This window comes from Anabrus simplex, chromosome 6 (assembly GCF_040414725.1).
Source record: "Anabrus simplex isolate iqAnaSimp1 chromosome 6, ASM4041472v1, whole genome shotgun sequence".
Lineage (NCBI taxonomy): Eukaryota > Metazoa > Arthropoda > Insecta > Orthoptera > Tettigoniidae > Anabrus > Anabrus simplex.
Genome location: NC_090270.1, coordinates 47,970,970 through 47,988,597, shown reverse-complemented (window position 1 = coordinate 47,988,597; position 17,628 = coordinate 47,970,970). Strand labels below are relative to the sequence as shown.

The 17,628-nt window shown below is 38.8% G+C and overlaps 1 protein-coding gene across 1 annotated transcript in view; it reads left to right on the top strand.

The window, feature by feature from the left end:
• The window catches only part of LOC136875855 (uncharacterized), a 602,304-nt gene extending 586,180 nt beyond the window's left edge, over positions 1–16,124 (top strand). The window contains exon 3 of the mRNA XM_067149472.2: positions 15,879–16,124. Within this exon, the coding sequence (XP_067005573.1) occupies positions 15,879–16,000 (122 nt within the window). The 3' untranslated portion in view covers positions 16,001–16,124. The remainder of the gene's footprint in view (positions 1–15,878) is intronic.
• Positions 16,125–17,628: the final 1,504 nt, after the last annotated feature.

Below are 17,628 nucleotides of genomic sequence, written 5' to 3'. Positions count from 1 at the left end.
AGCCATATGTGAGCCAAATGCTATGTATGTAGCTGTCACATAATTATCCGAAAAGTAATGTAATGTGAGATAATCTTACAAAACCTTTACCCTGTTCCACGTTTCTAACTCAATCTGACCCAAGAATAGATGACATATCATAGGACCAGCCATTTAGGCCACAAAATCCAGCGTGTCTTTTGGTATAATCCTTTGTTGATATGACGTACGTTTAGTAGCAGTTAATCTGTAAATGAAGGTCTTCAATATTGTAAACACGCAAATACTTTCGTATGTCGATCTATATATATTCACTGATGTCGATTTATAGCGATCGAGAAAGGGTGGGTCTGCTATTGTAATCAGTACTCCCCACACCGATTTTGACTGGCAGTATGAAAGGGTTCCTTCTCCAACTCCTGTGTAACTGTCATTAGTAAGGAAGGCCTACAATTGTAATGAATAGTTCCCTTCTCGATTTGACTTGCAGAAGGCAAGTGAGCATGCAGTTTTGTTTAATAGTCCCCTACCCGATTGTGTTTGGCAGTAGGCAAGGGTGCCCGCCATTATAAAGAAATGTCCTCATCTAAAATGAGACTGGCATAAGGCATAGTGGCCTGCTATTTTGATGGAAACTCACCATCTTGGTGTGACTGGCAGTAAGCTGGCTGGAAGTAGGAACATGGGCCTGGCATTATAATGATAACTGCACAAGTCAATTACGAGTGATAGTAGGGTTGCCTGCAATTATAATAGAAACTCCTCAACTGTAATCTGTCTGGAATTAGGAAAGGGGGGCTGCCAATTTAAAGAAAACTCCCCAAATCGATTCTGTCCGCGTAGTTGGCAATAGGGCCAGCAATTATAATGTAAACTTCCCAACTCGATTGTGAATGGCAGTAGACAAGTGAGCCTGCCGTTATATCACAAATCCATAACAAACACTTTACATTGGAAACAACGTACCGGGACCTCCCCATGCTCTTTCTCGGATAACGGTAAGAGACATGCAATTTTAAAACAATCTTATTTACTGCATGTACACTATTTACTTCGATATTCGAATACAATGTAGAATACCGTGGCGAAGCACGGGTACATTCGCTAGCTATAATGTAAACTTCCCAACTCGATTGTGAATGGCAGTAGGCAAGTGAGCCTGCCGTTATATCACAAATCCATAACAAACACATTACATTGGAAACAACGTACCGGGACCTCCCCATGCTCTTTCTCGGATAACGGTAAGAGACCTGCAATTTTAAAACAATCTTATTTACTGCATGTACACTATTTACTTCGATATTCGAATACAATGTAGAATACCGTAGCGAAGCACGGGTACATTCGCTGGCTATAATGTAAACTTCAAAACTCGATTGTGAATGGCAGTAGGCAAGTGAGCCTGCCGTTATATCACAAAATCCATAACAAACACTTTACATTGGAAACAACGTACGGGGACCTCCCCATGCTCTTTCTCGGATAACGGTAAGAGACATGCAATTTTAAAACAATCTTATTTACTGCATGTACACTGTTTACTTTGATATTCGAATACAATGTAGAATACCGTAGCGAAGCACGGGTGCATTCGCTAGTCTATATAAATAAAATTGTAGGTCGTTCGCTGTCTGTAATGTCTTTTGTTTTGCCAATTTTTCAGATATTTTTCCGTTTTAGGTCAACTCAAGACCGAATCGGTGGTTTTCACGTTTCGTGTCTGTTTGTTTGTCTGTTTGTCTGTTCCACCATCACGTCGAAACGGCTGGATAGATCTCAACCAAACTTCATATTTATAGTATCTCATCCCGGGGAAGGTTTCGATATGCATATCATTTTAAAGTCTTTGAAGAGACGGGGGGGTTTATAGGAAAACCAGAATGGTTATCCTCCATTTTCTCTTACACTATTGATTTTCTGTAAACTTCGTTTACCGTACGTGAAACGTCTCTTCATTATAAACAACTTTCGTTATGTTCATAATTTACCTTACTCTTCACATGACGGAGAAATTTACAATTTTCCGCCGGTATCATGCTCTGCATTGAGTGACCGACAGACCGACAACGAACCTACAGATTACCATGGCAACTTCTCTGACTGCATGCCAACAGGGAAGTAACGTATTGCCATTTTCCTCATCATGCTTTTAAATTCGTGGTTGTTCCTTGGGTAGAAGGCAAGAGAGGCGTCAATCGGCCTATCTGCGGGATAATGGCGAAATATCGTTGGAGGTTATAACAGCCTTCGAATAGATTAAGTAATAACACCATTATTCATCTTCTTATTATTTGTTTACCTAAGAATCACTGGACCTAAATTTCTCCTCTGTTACCGCTTTATTATATCCATAACTCACACTAGCATAATTTATTGAGGGGCATTTGATTTTCTAATACATTAACTTGGCATTTACACATTTGTCGTTATCCGGCTGTCCTCAGTTATAATCCATTTTCTATTACTTTCAACATTCTTAACTGTATTATTTTCTTCCTTAATTACGCCGTATGTACGCGAGTGCTAGAAACTACTGGATGTATTTCCACCAAGACTCATATTTAGAATACACCTGTCCTTGATAGGTTTTAGGGCAAATATTGTTTATAAATCCCTGAACTGACTGGGGGTTTATACGAAACCGAAACAGTGATTTTGCACTTCCACAAAATATACACAACCAAACTTAATGGAAATCTACCTACCTTGGTAGAAATTAATTTCTAAACCTTTTTCCTCATGTGCATCATTTCGATACGAGGATTAATAAGGGAGACTTAAGACACGAGCGGGTGCGTGTAAAGCTTATTCCTTCAAACTTGAAAACTACTGAAGACATTCGAACCTAAATTTATATTTAGCATCCACCTGTCCAAAGGTAGGTTTTAAACGTAAATAACATTTCTTGTTCCGGAATGGACAGGCGGTTTATAGGGAACCGAATTGGTGATTTTACTCTTCCACAATATATACAGAACAAGACCAACCTGACTGGAAATCGACCAAACGTGATGGAATTCCACCTCTAAACCTTTGTTTCATGTGCATTTTTTCGTCAGGAGGATTAATAAGGGAGATATCATGAATGGTCACTTTTGCAGGTTAAGTCCAGCGGACATAGCCCAAAAGTTGTTTTACATGGAGCAGATTCCTTATCAATATAAATCAAATCGTAACGACTGTGTGCCTCTACACTGACTATTTTGGCGAAATTTTCGTACAGCTTTCCGTTTAAGGGGTAATAATGACCATCTGCATAATTTTTGGTTTAATTTCCTGAAAGTCCTAATTTTTACCCGCCTCGCCCAAAATCCAGATTGCGGCATAATCTGCCAGAAGGAAAAGAAGATAATTGAAATTTGACAAAATTATACGTTTTAGAATGTTACGAACAGAAAACATCCAAGTTCATTAAATTTCTCACTTTTTATCCCCGAAGAATATACCGAAATATGCAGGCAATTTTAATGATGGTGCAGACCTTCGGAAATTTCTATCACATAACGGATTGCACAATTTCCGTTCAATTTGGAATGATCTACAACCTTGGTCTTAAGACTTTTTGCCGTATCTGTATCCCTTTTACGTTTGATTTTTCTCTATTAATCGATGTTAAGTCAATTTGGAATCTTCACATGCATAATTCATACTTTCAATTACTTATATGATATACAGAATCATCAAACTCTTCACGAAAATTGGCCCACCCAGTAGCCATATGTGAGCCAAATGCTATGTATGTAGCTGTCACATAATTATCCGAAAAGTAATGTAATGTGAGATAATCTTACAAAACCTTTACCCTGTTCCACGTTTATAACTCAATCTGACCCAAGAATAGATGACATATCATAGGACCAGCCATTTAGGCCACTAAATCCGGCGTGTCTTTTGGTATAATCCTTTGTCGATATGACGTACGTTTAGTAGCAGTTAATCTGTAAATGAAGGTCTTCAATATTGTAAACACGCATATACTTTCGTATGTCGATCTATATATATTCACTGATGTCGAATTTTAGCGATCAAGAAAGGGTGGGTCTGCTATTGTAATCAGTACTCCCCACACCGACTTTGACTAGCAGTAGGAAAGGGTTCCTTCTCCAACTCCTGTGTAACTGTCATTAGTAAGGAAGGCCTACAATTGTAATGAATAGTTCCCTTCTCGATTTGACTTGCAGAAGGCAAGTGAGCATGCAGTTTTGTTTAATAGTCCCCTACCCGATTGTGTTTGGCAGAAGGCAAGGGTGCCCGCCATTATAAAGTAATGTCCTCATCTAATATGTGACTGGCATTAGGCATAGTGGCCTGCTATTTTGATGGAAACTCACCAACTTGGTGTGACTGGCAGTAAGCTGGCTGGCAGTAGGAAAATGGGCCTGGCATTATAATGATAACTGCACAAGTCAATTTCGAGTGATAGTAGGGTAATTGCCTGCCATTATAATAGAAACTCCTCAACTGTAATCTGTCTGGAAGTAGGAAAGGGGGGCTGCCATTTTAACGAAAACTCCCCAAATTGATTCTGTCCGCGTAGTAGGCAATGGGGCCTGTAATTATAATGTAAACTTCCCAACTCGATTATGAATGGCAGTAGGCAAGTGAGCCTGCCGTTATATCACAAATCCGTAACAAACACTTTACATTGGAAACAACATACGGGGACCTCCCCATGCTCTTTCTCGGATAACGCTAAGAGACATGCAATTTTAAAACAATCTTATTTACTGCATGTACACTATTTACTTCGATATTCGAATACAATGTAGAATACCGTAGCGAAGCACGGGTACATTCGCTAGTAATAAATACATGCCTAGACGTAGGATTGTGGTCAGGAAGGGAATTCGACCGTAAAACGGGGCCAACCCCATAAAACTGCGGAATTTTTTGACGAGCGAGTTGTCTAAATAGATTTCTCTCCATTGTATCATCTTCCGCGACCCCTACCTTCGTCATGTCTAACCTCACTTTCAGCTACGTCTTCCTTTTCGGGAAGAATTCAAAGATTATCTTAATCAGTCTGTTATTGTCCGTCTTCAACAAATGTCTGTAAAACTGTACCCTTTCCTTTCTTATCAATTGAACCAATTCTTCAGTTCTTTGATACAATTCTTTGTTAGATTTGACTCTCCCCTCGCTATTTTTTACATTTAGGCCTCTACGTTTTCTGAGTATTATTTTTCTCTCTTCCCGATATCAACAAGATCACCTTTTCCAGACACTGAGATTTATAAAATATGTCTAGTTTGGCCCTATACGATAGCATCTTTTTGTTGTAAGTGTTCCTTGTTTGTGGAATTCCCATTTCCATATTTCTCGCCAACTGCTCAATGGCATCGTTTTCTGACGCATTCTCTTGTAATGTTTATCCCAAACACATAAACCTCTTAACTCTCTTTCATTTTTCGTCTCCTAATTTCAAGAGCTGAGGAGCCCTTTTAATAGTGGTTATTATTATTATTATTATTATTATTATTATTATTATTATTATTATTATTATTATTATTATTATTATTATTATTATTATTATTATTATTATTATTATTATTATTATTATTATTATTATTATTATTATTATTATTATTATTATTATTATTATTATTATTATTATTATTATTCTCTTTCTTGTTTCGTATAGTCAGCTAAGGACCACGACATTCAACTATTGCATTTTGGAATGGGCTTTGATGTTTGCCCAGTAGTTGCGCATCCTCAGGCTGTGCTGCTCCTTCCTCTCCTTTGTCCAAAGGGCGCCAGTCTTCTTTGTTGGTAGTCTGTCCTGGAACTTCTTATGTTTAAGCATCTTCCTGAGTGCTGTCCGATCCTTTAAGATTCCTTCTGTTATTCCCAGTTCCTGTAGATCTTCATCCACTTCGATCAACCATGGTGGCTTGGTCTTCCTATTTTGCCAGTAGCTGAGAATCCGGTTGGTCAACCTGGTAGGATTCATCCTGTAGACGTGCCCATAGAATGCTAGGAGTCTCTCCCTTGCTACATTCGTTATTCTTTCACAGTACTTGTAGAGCTCTTGGTTAGGCCGTCTTTTATAAGTGTCCCCTCCCTTGACTGGCCCCAGTATCTTCCTCATTATCTTTCTTTGCCGAATTTCAAGTTATTATTATTATTGTTATTATTATTATTATTATTATTATTATTATTATTATTATTATTATTATTATTATTATTATTATTATTATTATTATTATTATTATTAATGTTAAAGTTGAAAGAGGGGAAAGTCAAAAGAGTAAAGAGCTTCAAGTATCTTGGAGAAATAGTTCAAGAGAATGGATCAGAGAAGCTAGCTCTAATAGAACGAGCGAGAAAAATGGAAACAGCGTATCAGCTCACTAGAGGCACCTACAACAAGAAAGCTTTGTCATATGGAGCCAAATTAAGACATCTGGACACAGTCATCAGACCTGAATGCTTATACGCAGCAGAAATATTGGACATGATTGGAAAGGGAACATCAGAAAGAACATCAGAAAGAAAGAGAGGAAAATGCTCCGGAAGATCTTGGGCTCGAAAATGAAAGGTGGGGAGAGGAGACTTAGACCCAACAAAGAACTATACCAGGAGACAGAGGAAGTCGTCGTATTGATGAAAAAGCGAAGGCTTCAATTTTATGGACATCTAGAGAGAATGGACACCAACCGACTGACAAAAAGTATTTTCAGCTTCTTCAGCCCAAGGAAGACGGAACCAAAATGCTTTCGGGAAGTAAGGACCGACCTGGCCAGGATAGGAGTAGAAAAAGAGGACATACTGGACAGAAACAAATTTAGACAAAAAGTGAAGTAGTTCAAGGGTTTCCAGGAGACTGGGGAAGAACTTGTGAAGAAGAAGAAGAAGAAAAAGAAGAAAAAGAGAACCTACACAGAAGAACAGAAGAAAGAAGTCAGTGCAAGGATGAAGAAGTACTGGCAGAATGTGAAGTCAGGACTGGTGAAAAATAAGGTAAAAACTGTAAAACGTGGTCCATAGATGGCCGGAACGATAATAAATAAAATTATTAATTATTGCATATTTGCGAATAATACCATTAGGAGTACGCAGAGTACTTAGAGGCGTGCGATTGCCTTCCTTTGTGCCAATATTTCTTTCATTATTTTACTATGGGCGTCTTTTCTCTCATCAGACCAAGTTTTTCCGGTCTTCTTTTTTGGGCTTTCCTCTCGGTAAATTTGCCATCTATGAATTTTGGACCAGAAGATTACCCGGTTCGGGACATCTGCTGGTGTGTTATTATTATTATTATTATTATTATTAGTAGTAGTAGTAGTAGTAGTAGTAGTAGTAGTAGTAGTATTGAACGTACTGCTTAATGCAACACGTATGCATGTTGTCACTATACCGGACCGTGATGCATCTACGTTTCATTGTGGTTTCATATTATCTATGGCAGCAGCACTTTTACAATTCTTTATCCTCTCCTTGCTGCAGTACCACCATCGTGGAGTTTTCTGCAAATAAACTCCCGTTCAGTATTTCAATTTACATAAACTGGATCGCCGAGTTTCATTTGAAGGAAGTGAGGGTTATTCCCTAGGGATGGTATACGTAAATCTAGACTAGAGTTTCAGTAGCGTCTTGACGTGCTGACAGCCTAACTGACAGGCGACAGCGTCCCGCGACACTGCTCTGTTATGAATTCCCTCTAGTCTTCTCCATGGACATGGTTTGTTACTCTGTTACTCTGTTAGGAGAGGATATGGAAATAATCACACCAACCAACGAACCGTGTTAACATGTTTTGACGTCCGCATAAAGAGTAAAACAGCAGCACACAGGTCCCATTATATTAGTAAAGAATGAAATTATGGCGACGTTATGAATACACAAATGCAGTTAAACCATTAAAATGACCAATGCTAGCAACCTAGAAGACATTTCATGTCGCATGAACAATGTCAAATTGCACTATGCCCATGATTTTATTATTATTATTATTATTATTATTATTATTATTATTATTATTATTATTATTATTATTATTATTATTATCAGCCCGCCTGGTGGCCATGATGGTTAAAGCACTGACGTATAAATGGTCTTAGACTGTGGTTAGCCGGTCCGAGTCCCGTTGGTCGAAAAATTTCACTATCAGAATGTTGGCCAGCATGATAGGGGAGGTGGTGGTATTCAATATCTAATCTGTAGATTGTCTGATTGTCTGATTGTCTGGATTATTTTTCAAGCCTCTCCGCAGTTGCTCGTATGGAGTGAGCGCATATGATGCTCTTGATGATTATTCGTCCATCGGATGGTGACGTTAAGCCTTGATCAGACCCCTTGGTACTATTCGACAGGAGTAGGCTATGTGCCGGCACCACGTTTCACCCTCTTCCTTCCTACTATCATATATCAAGTCATTCATTTCATCTCATCAACTCCTCTGATGAGGTTGACGTCAGGAAGGGCATACGGTCATAAAAAACCGTCACGAGAGATTCGTCTCACCTCTTACCTGACCCACTAGGGAAACGGGAAAGGGGTTTGACAAACAAGCATTATTATTATTATTATTATTATTATTATTATTATTATTATTATTATTATTATTAACATGATAACTTATAGGCGTTTGGACTTATGCCATGTCAAGAAAATAAGGTGAAATTCTTATCGTTTCGCAGAGAACTGTGCTCTGCGTCCTCAGAAGAAATCTCGACTGTCCATGAGAAAGGCTTCTTAAACCAATGACACTTTGAATTTGGACGTTAAATAGAAGTGTAAATGGTACGTTCATTCGCCACCAGATGGCCCCCAGGACGTGGCACAAAGCTAGCGTTCGAAGCGTAAGCTGACCGAACCATCACAATCATACTAAGCGTTTCACATAACGTGTTTGCGTAATATATGACAGGTGTATGACAGACATAGGCCTAGAATGCAACATATGTCGACGAGGAACGTACGACTTTGGAAAACAACGAGTCAAAAAAACAATAGTGAAGGTACAGGGAAGGAAACTACCTACATAAATTCTTAATGGCTGTCATCCAGGTATTACTTAATTGATAGCCGGTGTCCCTCTTGTAATTGTTAGGATTTCTACGTATTTACATCCTGGGGTATACGAAATTCCCTGTACGCCTACGTGCGGTAAGGTGTACATCAACCCAACATGGTATTTAACGTGTATCTTTAGATGTATCATAATTTATCAGTCATTATTTATGTACTGGTAAAGTACATAAGCATGAAGGATGTTATTTAAATAAGGATCGTTTGCATACAAATTTTGGAACAATCCGGGAGTTGGTAGGTTCGAACCTTACTCTAGATAGCCCTGAAGATGTTTCTCGTGGTTTCCCATTTTCACACTAGGCAAATTCTTGGCTTGTACCTTAATAAAGGCATCGGCCGCTTCCTTGACACTCCTAGCCCCTTTCCTCTCCCACTGTCACCGTAAAACCTACCTGACGGTGCGAATTAAGGGAAATTGTAAAAATAAAGTCACTTCCATTTCCTGCAATGATACAGGTGTTGGAGCAGCTATAGCTGCTGATAACCATGAAGAAAAGGGTATTTGAGTGCTTTTAGTCATAGCAGGCAGTACTACAATGTCACCAATTAACATCATAATAAAAGAATCCTTACCAAAATCTAAATAATATACATAATTTCAACTTCCACACGTTATTATTCATGCAGTAGCCATTAATAACGCTGCATTCCCAATTCGGTTAGATAAGGCTGTTAATAAATCCACATTATAAGATTTAACATTCTGATAATAAATAACTAATCAGTGAGAAACAAGACCATCCCATCCTAATAAAATTCTAATTAATTTGGTCGAGTAATTGAAAATATTATTGATAAAACAAATATTAATTCCAAAATAATATAACGATTAATAGTTAAATCACCATGTAGTACGGAAAATTTGGTTAGACAGTTATTGGTGCCCAAATTAAGGAAATTCAAAAATTGGCTTAAATAAAATGAATAGGTTCATAGCTAATACTCTTCCCATCAAAACTTGATAACATTTATAGTACAAAATATTCATAAGAGGTTTAAGACGTAATAATACTGAACATGACATCGATATATTTATACGATGTTAAAGTACAAAGTAATAAATCATCGTTTTCGGGACAAAACCTCCTATGTGATAATATTTTTGGAGATATACTGACCCGCAGCACATACATTTTGAAGAATACTTTGACAATATTCACACAATATTGCACCTTAGATGACAGAACCTTACCGGCCAAAGTGCAAAGCTAGAATATTTCACATAGGAGGTTTTTGTCCCGGCAGCCACGAAATGCTTTTACGACTCAATTATTTTGAAATGACTCACATAAATATTTTAAGCTTAGCTAGTAAACAATCCAGGGTTGAATATGTAGGAAGTTAAGATGATAAATAAATAAAGAGTACAGTAACAGAAATGAATTAATGTTATTTGACATATCGAGCCAACCAGAGCCTTTAAATTTATGATGCTCGAAAATAAATCAGAGTAAATCTCATGGAAATAAATGAAGCAGCGTGTGGCTGCAAATATTGAACCTCTCTTTGATTCATATTGGTATCACGTACCTCTGCAAAGTGATTTTATTACGTCTAAATCAAAGCGCTAATATTGAGGTCATTAGGTTTATAAATTCTAGCGGTTTTAAACAGTTTGCTGTAAAACTGAATTCCAAAATGAAAACAAGGAATCGAACACACTAGCCACAAATGTCATGCCTGACTAGAATAACATTCATCCATTAGTAAATAACTTCATTTACAGGATGAATTCCAATTTCGTAGTGAACATGATTAATATTTCACTAAACTGCTGGAGGTGTATAAAATCCAGGTGTAATCACAGTCAGCAATCAAACTGACAATCAAGTTAGTTCACTAGTTGCTGCGATTTTTGTATTACAGAATGTGGCAATTGGCGTTCAGCGGTGAAATTTGTGTTGTATGGACGTGTATCAGATCGTGTCAGGTTTCATCGATGAATGGTTAGCGTGCCGGCCTTTGGTCACAGCGGTATCGGATTCGATTCCCAGTAGTGTCTGGAATTTTAATCATAATTTGTTAATTTTTCTGGCACGGGGGCTAAGTAAATGTGTATTCATCATCATTTCATCCTCATTACGAGGCGGAAGTCGCCTACGGGTGTCAAATCAAAAGACCGACATCTGGCGAGCCAAACTTGTCATCGGATACTCCCTGCACTAAACGCCATTTCAATCAGATCGTGATTATACACGATCAAAGAATTTGTTGAATAGAAAATGTTGTGCAAACTGATGGATCGAGTATGGTGAAATTTGAAGTGTTGCTCAACTATCTTGAATTTGTGGTGTAAATTCAAGTGCGTTTGAAATGTGTGCAACATGTCGTGTTGTACAACAAATGCCAGCGCGTAACTACGTTTCTGCACAGTGGTTGCACAAGCAATCCTCAACTGAATTGGAACTCTGATACAGATAAAATCATCACAACAACAATTTCGAATTGCAAATTCAGAGAGAGATTTCATTCACGCTTATCAGCTCTTCCGGAATTGTGATGTCTATAAGAATCATATCTAAAAGAACTGTGGTAGTGAGATGCTTGTGAAGAAATAGAACTAATTTTGCAAGAATTCTATTTGCGAAATGGTTAGAAGAGCTTACCGTATGTTTCGTCTACAATTTTACCCATAATTGCAGTTTCGAACTTCAGGCCTTCAAAGGTGAACCGAGACGGAAAAAAATGCAAAATTTACAAAAATATATTTTTGTGTGACACTGAGTATCCCATCTCTAATAATTCTTTCCTGATTGAAAACATCTAACAATTCACGGAAATAACTTGAGCAGTAACGTAAATATCCTAATAGCCAAGTTGCGCAAGGATTTGTAACTCTTTCTGGAGATTTCCATATCTGTTACCAACTCCTTTTCAACCCGTCATTTATCCAGTTCCTACGTCTGCTCCGTATATTTGCTACATACTTTCCATCCCAACACAAGCACTTTAATTTGGTGGGGACAAAAGTCCGTTTGTATCGCCATTTAGGACGCCTGGAAGTTATGTGTACCCACTTAACAGCGTTGACGGGTAAGTTGCCCGCGTAACTCCTAGCCATTCCCGTGCAAGGACAACTGTGTTATCGCTGCTGTAGAGCGGGTTGGTGACCTCCCCAGGCTGAATTTTCTTTATGTATGGATTACAGTGCGAATGGACTTGCGTCCCAATCTGATATAACTGCTAGACTAGCTGCTTCGGATATCTTCACATTACGGTAGAAGTCAAACATCTTGTGAATGCGCAGATTTGTTGCAGCGTGTGTGACCGTATAAATGTGGTGTAAAAGAAAAGTTTGTATAAATTGTTTTATTTATTATGGGCTACCTAAAACCCCAGTCTGCGTATCTCCCGGCACACAGTCATGGCACTAGCTGCACAGCTATTGGGACTGTGTAATTCACAGCTAACAGTATCACGAGGTTCAACGCGATATTTCATTTCCTTCTCCTTCAGTCTTGACAGACCTTGTCGGTTAACACACATGGCCTACCTGGCCGTGGTTTTATTAGGTTAGTCTCTTTCCACTTTCACTTCACAATTACGACCACGACAACCAACTTGGACAATTTCAGACGGATAGAAATTGCCCTAACTGACTGCTTACCGATGTGGCGACCAATAACCATTCCATGTTGGAATACACTAATTCTCCACAGTACATTGAGTCTGTACGTATGGCGTAGTTTTGAACAACATCCGACTGTCAGCCGTCTCGGTCAGGAGAAGAGGTGTATTAACGACGTCCACACTGTAGTTTAGGGTGTGCAAAGGGTGCGCGGATACTTATAGGCCGATCATCCGGAAATTAAGTTACCTATTCCTTTTCTTGTAAACTTATTTACCCGGGAAATAAGAACATGGGCGAAAGATCTACGACGTATGAATCATATACCGGCCTTATTTCAGTTGCGCAGAGCAGTGAATTGAAATGTTGGTTCGTATTTTTTCTTTGCCTGCGAGTTTTGAACTGTGATTTTCTACGGAAATTGCGATGGGCCATTCAAAAAGGGAGGTGTGGATTGCTTAGTGCGGGTGTTGTGCTGATCCACGGCAATGCTTGCCCACATACGGCTGGGCACTGTTCAACTCTTCTGTATGAGTTTAGCTGGGAGGTGTTTGCTTATCCACCGTAAAGTTCTGATCTTGTTCCCAGCGATTTGCAATTTTTCGTGTACCCCAAGGAATTCCTCTCCCCCTGTCAGAATTTTTACGCCGGCGGAGAACTGAAGATGAATATGACATTCTGATTACATTTCCAGGCGGCAGACGTATACGACACTGGCGCACAAACGTTGATCCTACGATATTCCCAGTATCTCAAGTTTTGTGGTATTATGTCTAAAAATAGCTCCAATATTTCTGCATCGACTGCCAATTTTTTTTCATGTAAGTATGTTGTCTTATTTTTTCAATGAGAGAAAATTTCTGGGTAGACCTCGTACTTTCAATCAATTGTGCATATGGTTCACTGTATGCTGATGATGTGAAACACTCAATTAGTTACTAAAAGGAACGTTGTGTAAATTTAGACACAATATTCAAGTACTTGCCAAGAATCATGGAACTGCGGATAAAATGTTTCATTATATCAAGAGGATGGCTGATATATGATTGCCATATATCACAACTATATATTCCGCATTCACCTCTAATTTAAGCTCACAAAATTCCGGGTTACGGGACCAAATACAGCAACAAGGTGACCCCTTCCTCCGTTCTAGAAGAGAAATCATTACTGCCATCAGTACCCTGCAAAATGTCAGAAATGCACCTACTCAACCCGTGGTACAACAGTCAAACTTACCTCTAATGTTCCTGATGGCTGATTAATACATTTCACGTAGCTGTCAACTTGCAATCCGTAGATAGTGGGTTCGAACCGAACTGACCACACCTCTGAAGATGGATTTCCGTGGTTTCCCATTTTCACTCCCGTCTAAGTAAGGTCACGGTTGCTTCCTTCCTAATCTTGTATCTTTTCCTCTCCCATCTTTGTCATCAGCGTCGGTGCGACGTAAACCAAATTGTAAAAAAAAGAGTTGAAATTACTTCTCATTAAGGCAGCCTTAATTTGGATCCCAGGAAAGGTATAGGAGAGTTTTAAAATGAAAATTGGTTTGTATTGCGCATAAAAGGGAGCTCCTTTGGCTATGATGGTGATATGAACGGTCACGTAAACCAGACTTTTCAAGGATGCTGGCCAGTAAAAGAGAGTTACATCAGTCGTGTCTAACGTGCACTCTCCTTATGTCAGCGAGTGGACGCACAAATACATTTAGAGTGTAAACAGGGCATTAATATCTTGGAATAAAAGTTATTATGTCCATTTTGTATTGCAGGTAAAGTGAAAGAATGCGTTCTTTAAATTTTCTCTCATATTCGAGTTATGGAGGAGCTGTGGTAGTAAAACAGTATTATTAATGCATATAAGTAGCGCAAAATTTCCATACTGTTGTGTTACAAGATTTAAGAAGGAGAGAAATTCTGTTTAATGACTGTAATTATTGTATTGAACAATCAATGTACCAATCAATCAATCAATCAATCAATCAATCAATCAATCAATCAATCAATCAATCAATCAATCAATCAATCAATCAATCAATCAATCAATATTTTATTCAACATACATGTATGAAAAATATATTATATTTCGTATTAATTTAGTAAGAAATAAATAATAAATAAATGACTTTCAACAATCCAGTAAAAATAATTTTCTTCCTTTATTCAGAGTCAGGCAAGAGAAAATGTAGGTGCATATTACTTAATAAAGAGATCTTTTAGAATAAATAAATACATTCTAGGTAACTTTTCTTTTACATGTGTCGTGATTTTACTCGTTTGGTGTCAGTTGCTTTGACTGTGAAATGTTTCGACAATTTGGTTTTACACTTATGTAAACACAGAGCGTCCATGGCTCAGGCGGCAGCGCGTCGCCCTCTCATCGCTGGGTACAATGGTTCAAATCCCGGTCACTCCATGTGTGATTTGTGCTGGACAAAGTGGAGGCGGGACAGGTTTTTCTACGGGTACTCCGGTTTTCCCTGTCACCTTTCATTCCAGCAACACTCTCCATTCTCATTTCATAGCATCTATCAGTCATTAACAAATCACTCTGGGAGTGGTGACCCCTTCCTATTAATAGCCTATATATGCTTCATTCATTACATCCCTGACCCGTCAATAGGTTTCCATTCATTCACTTACGTAAACACAGCGATCACGGCATTTCACCTTCTTGTCCCGTCCGACTCGTTGGCTGAATGGTCAGCGTACTGGCCTTCGGTTCAGAGGGTCCCGGATTCGATTCCAGGCCGGGTCGGGGATTTTAACATTCATTGGTTAATTCCAGTGGCCCGGAGGTTGAGTGTTCGTTCTGTCCCCAACATCCCTCCAACTCACACACCACACATAACACTATCTTCCACCACAATAAAACGCAGTTACCTCCACATGGCAGGTGCCGCCCACCCTCATCGGCGGGTCTGCCTTACAAGGGCTGCACTCGGATAGAAATAGCCACACGAAATTATTTTTATTATTATCTTCTTGTCCCGTCCTTTAGAGTATTGTGCGTGTTACAGGCAACCTGTATATCAAACTGGCCAAGGTTGAACAATCTGGTCACGGCCTATCTCACCGACATCTACCAACTTAGCTCCTGTTGCCTGAAAAGAACCCACCAGCTAGCTTATCTCCAGCCGTACAATTCCACAATACAAAACTGTCTTGCACGGCATTACAGTCAATGAAAAGGGTTAAGAGCTTCGATCAGTATTTGCATTGTATCTAAAGATGTATTCTGATTCAACAGTTAATTTCCTCTGGCTCTTATAAGTGAATGTCTGTTGCAGGAAACGCGGAGCCGTACATAGTACTAGCCCTGCTGATCGGCTTCATCACGGTGGTGATAGGCTGCTGGCTGTCAGACAACTGCTGGTCCCCGGAGCCCGAACAGATTGTTACGATAGCATAGAGGCGGCGAGCTTGAGGGCAGTTCACAAGACGGCGCCGGGGCGGCTGACGTCACGAGCGTGGCCACACGTGGTGGCCCCCTTTCAGCAAGAGGAAGAGGACGAAGAAGAAGAGGAGGCAGAAGAATGGAGATCTGGTGCTGCTCTACAAACCTGAATGTGGAGAAGACACCAGGCATGGCCAAGACCACGCTAGCTTCAGTCCTGTTTAGTATAAACTAACTACGGTCCTTGATCAAACTAACTTGTATATACAGTCAAAAGCAATACATTAGATGCTTCATCTAATCTTAAAAACACTGTGAGAAAATATTTTCCAAATGTTTCAGTCTCTCACGAATTTTACTGTAGAACTACACTATTCAGTACACAGATGGAAATCTCTAATTGATTAAACAAAAATTATTGATTATTTTAACAGTGTACTGATAGTATTAGAAAAAATAAATAGCCCAAATGTTACTGAGAGTACATAATCATCTACATCAATGACAGACGTTTAGATTTTAAATTCTTATATTACTGTCACCCCATTGCTAAGTCGTGATTCACGTACTTCGACTTGTTCTTTTTTCTATTTTAACGTCAGAGATAAATAAGATCTCTAGTCACGATGAGATGGTAAAGGTCTAGGAATGGATAATAAGTGACCGTAGGTATTATTAGATAATGCTCCACCATTAACCTGACGTGAAAATTAAATTCACGGTGAATCATCTCTAAGACAGCGATGTGGGGCTCAAACACGCCTTTGCACGAATACAAGGTAACAAATAAATAATCAATTCACTCGGGACACTGACGTGTTATTGGTAGAAAATATCAAAGAATATTCCAGAAGTAATCTACGTAACTGGTACTTTATGAGTTCTTTACATCCTTATAGATTTCAAAATGATTTCCTACTTCTCCAAAATCCAATCCTCCTCTGCTCTTCATTGCACTCAAGGGGAACACCAGAGTATTTAAAAGAATACAAATTGCCAAGACAATTAATATTTTAGTGCAATATTCGTAATCAACGTCTTCGCCAGATGTATACATGATGTAGGAGAAATCTTTGAATAATCCTTTAAGTAATCACGAAAATTAAATTGAGTTTAGGAGCCAACCTTCATCCATCTGGAAAAAAGTATTATTTTTGCAGCCATAATTTTTGGACGAGAGCTTTCTCGATCATTTTGCTTGGTGGCATTTAAATATTTCAATTTTTAACGACGGTATGAGTGAAGAAAGTACTGTACTCGTGCGAAGTTCGGCGAAATCTAGTTTTTGATGGATCGTGACATTTCACGGTAACTAGATACATAAATGTGCGCTTAGGACATCCTGTGTGCTCCTTTCAGGGGCGTTTGGCCATCACATCTCATCTACAACGAAATTATATAACTTCCCCCATTTCGGTCTGGATGATTATTAGAAGTTACCCTCATTTTAGTTGTTACCTTTATCCGGTATATCATGCACACTTATCATTGGACAGAATTTTCGTACATCCTGCAAAAATATACCTCTGCAATGAATATAAAAGAGTACAATGTGAGAAACTTAAAATATTTACACCAGAACTAAAATATTTCCTCTATGACTCGCTTGTGCGTGTTGTTAGTTATATGTTCCATGAGCAATT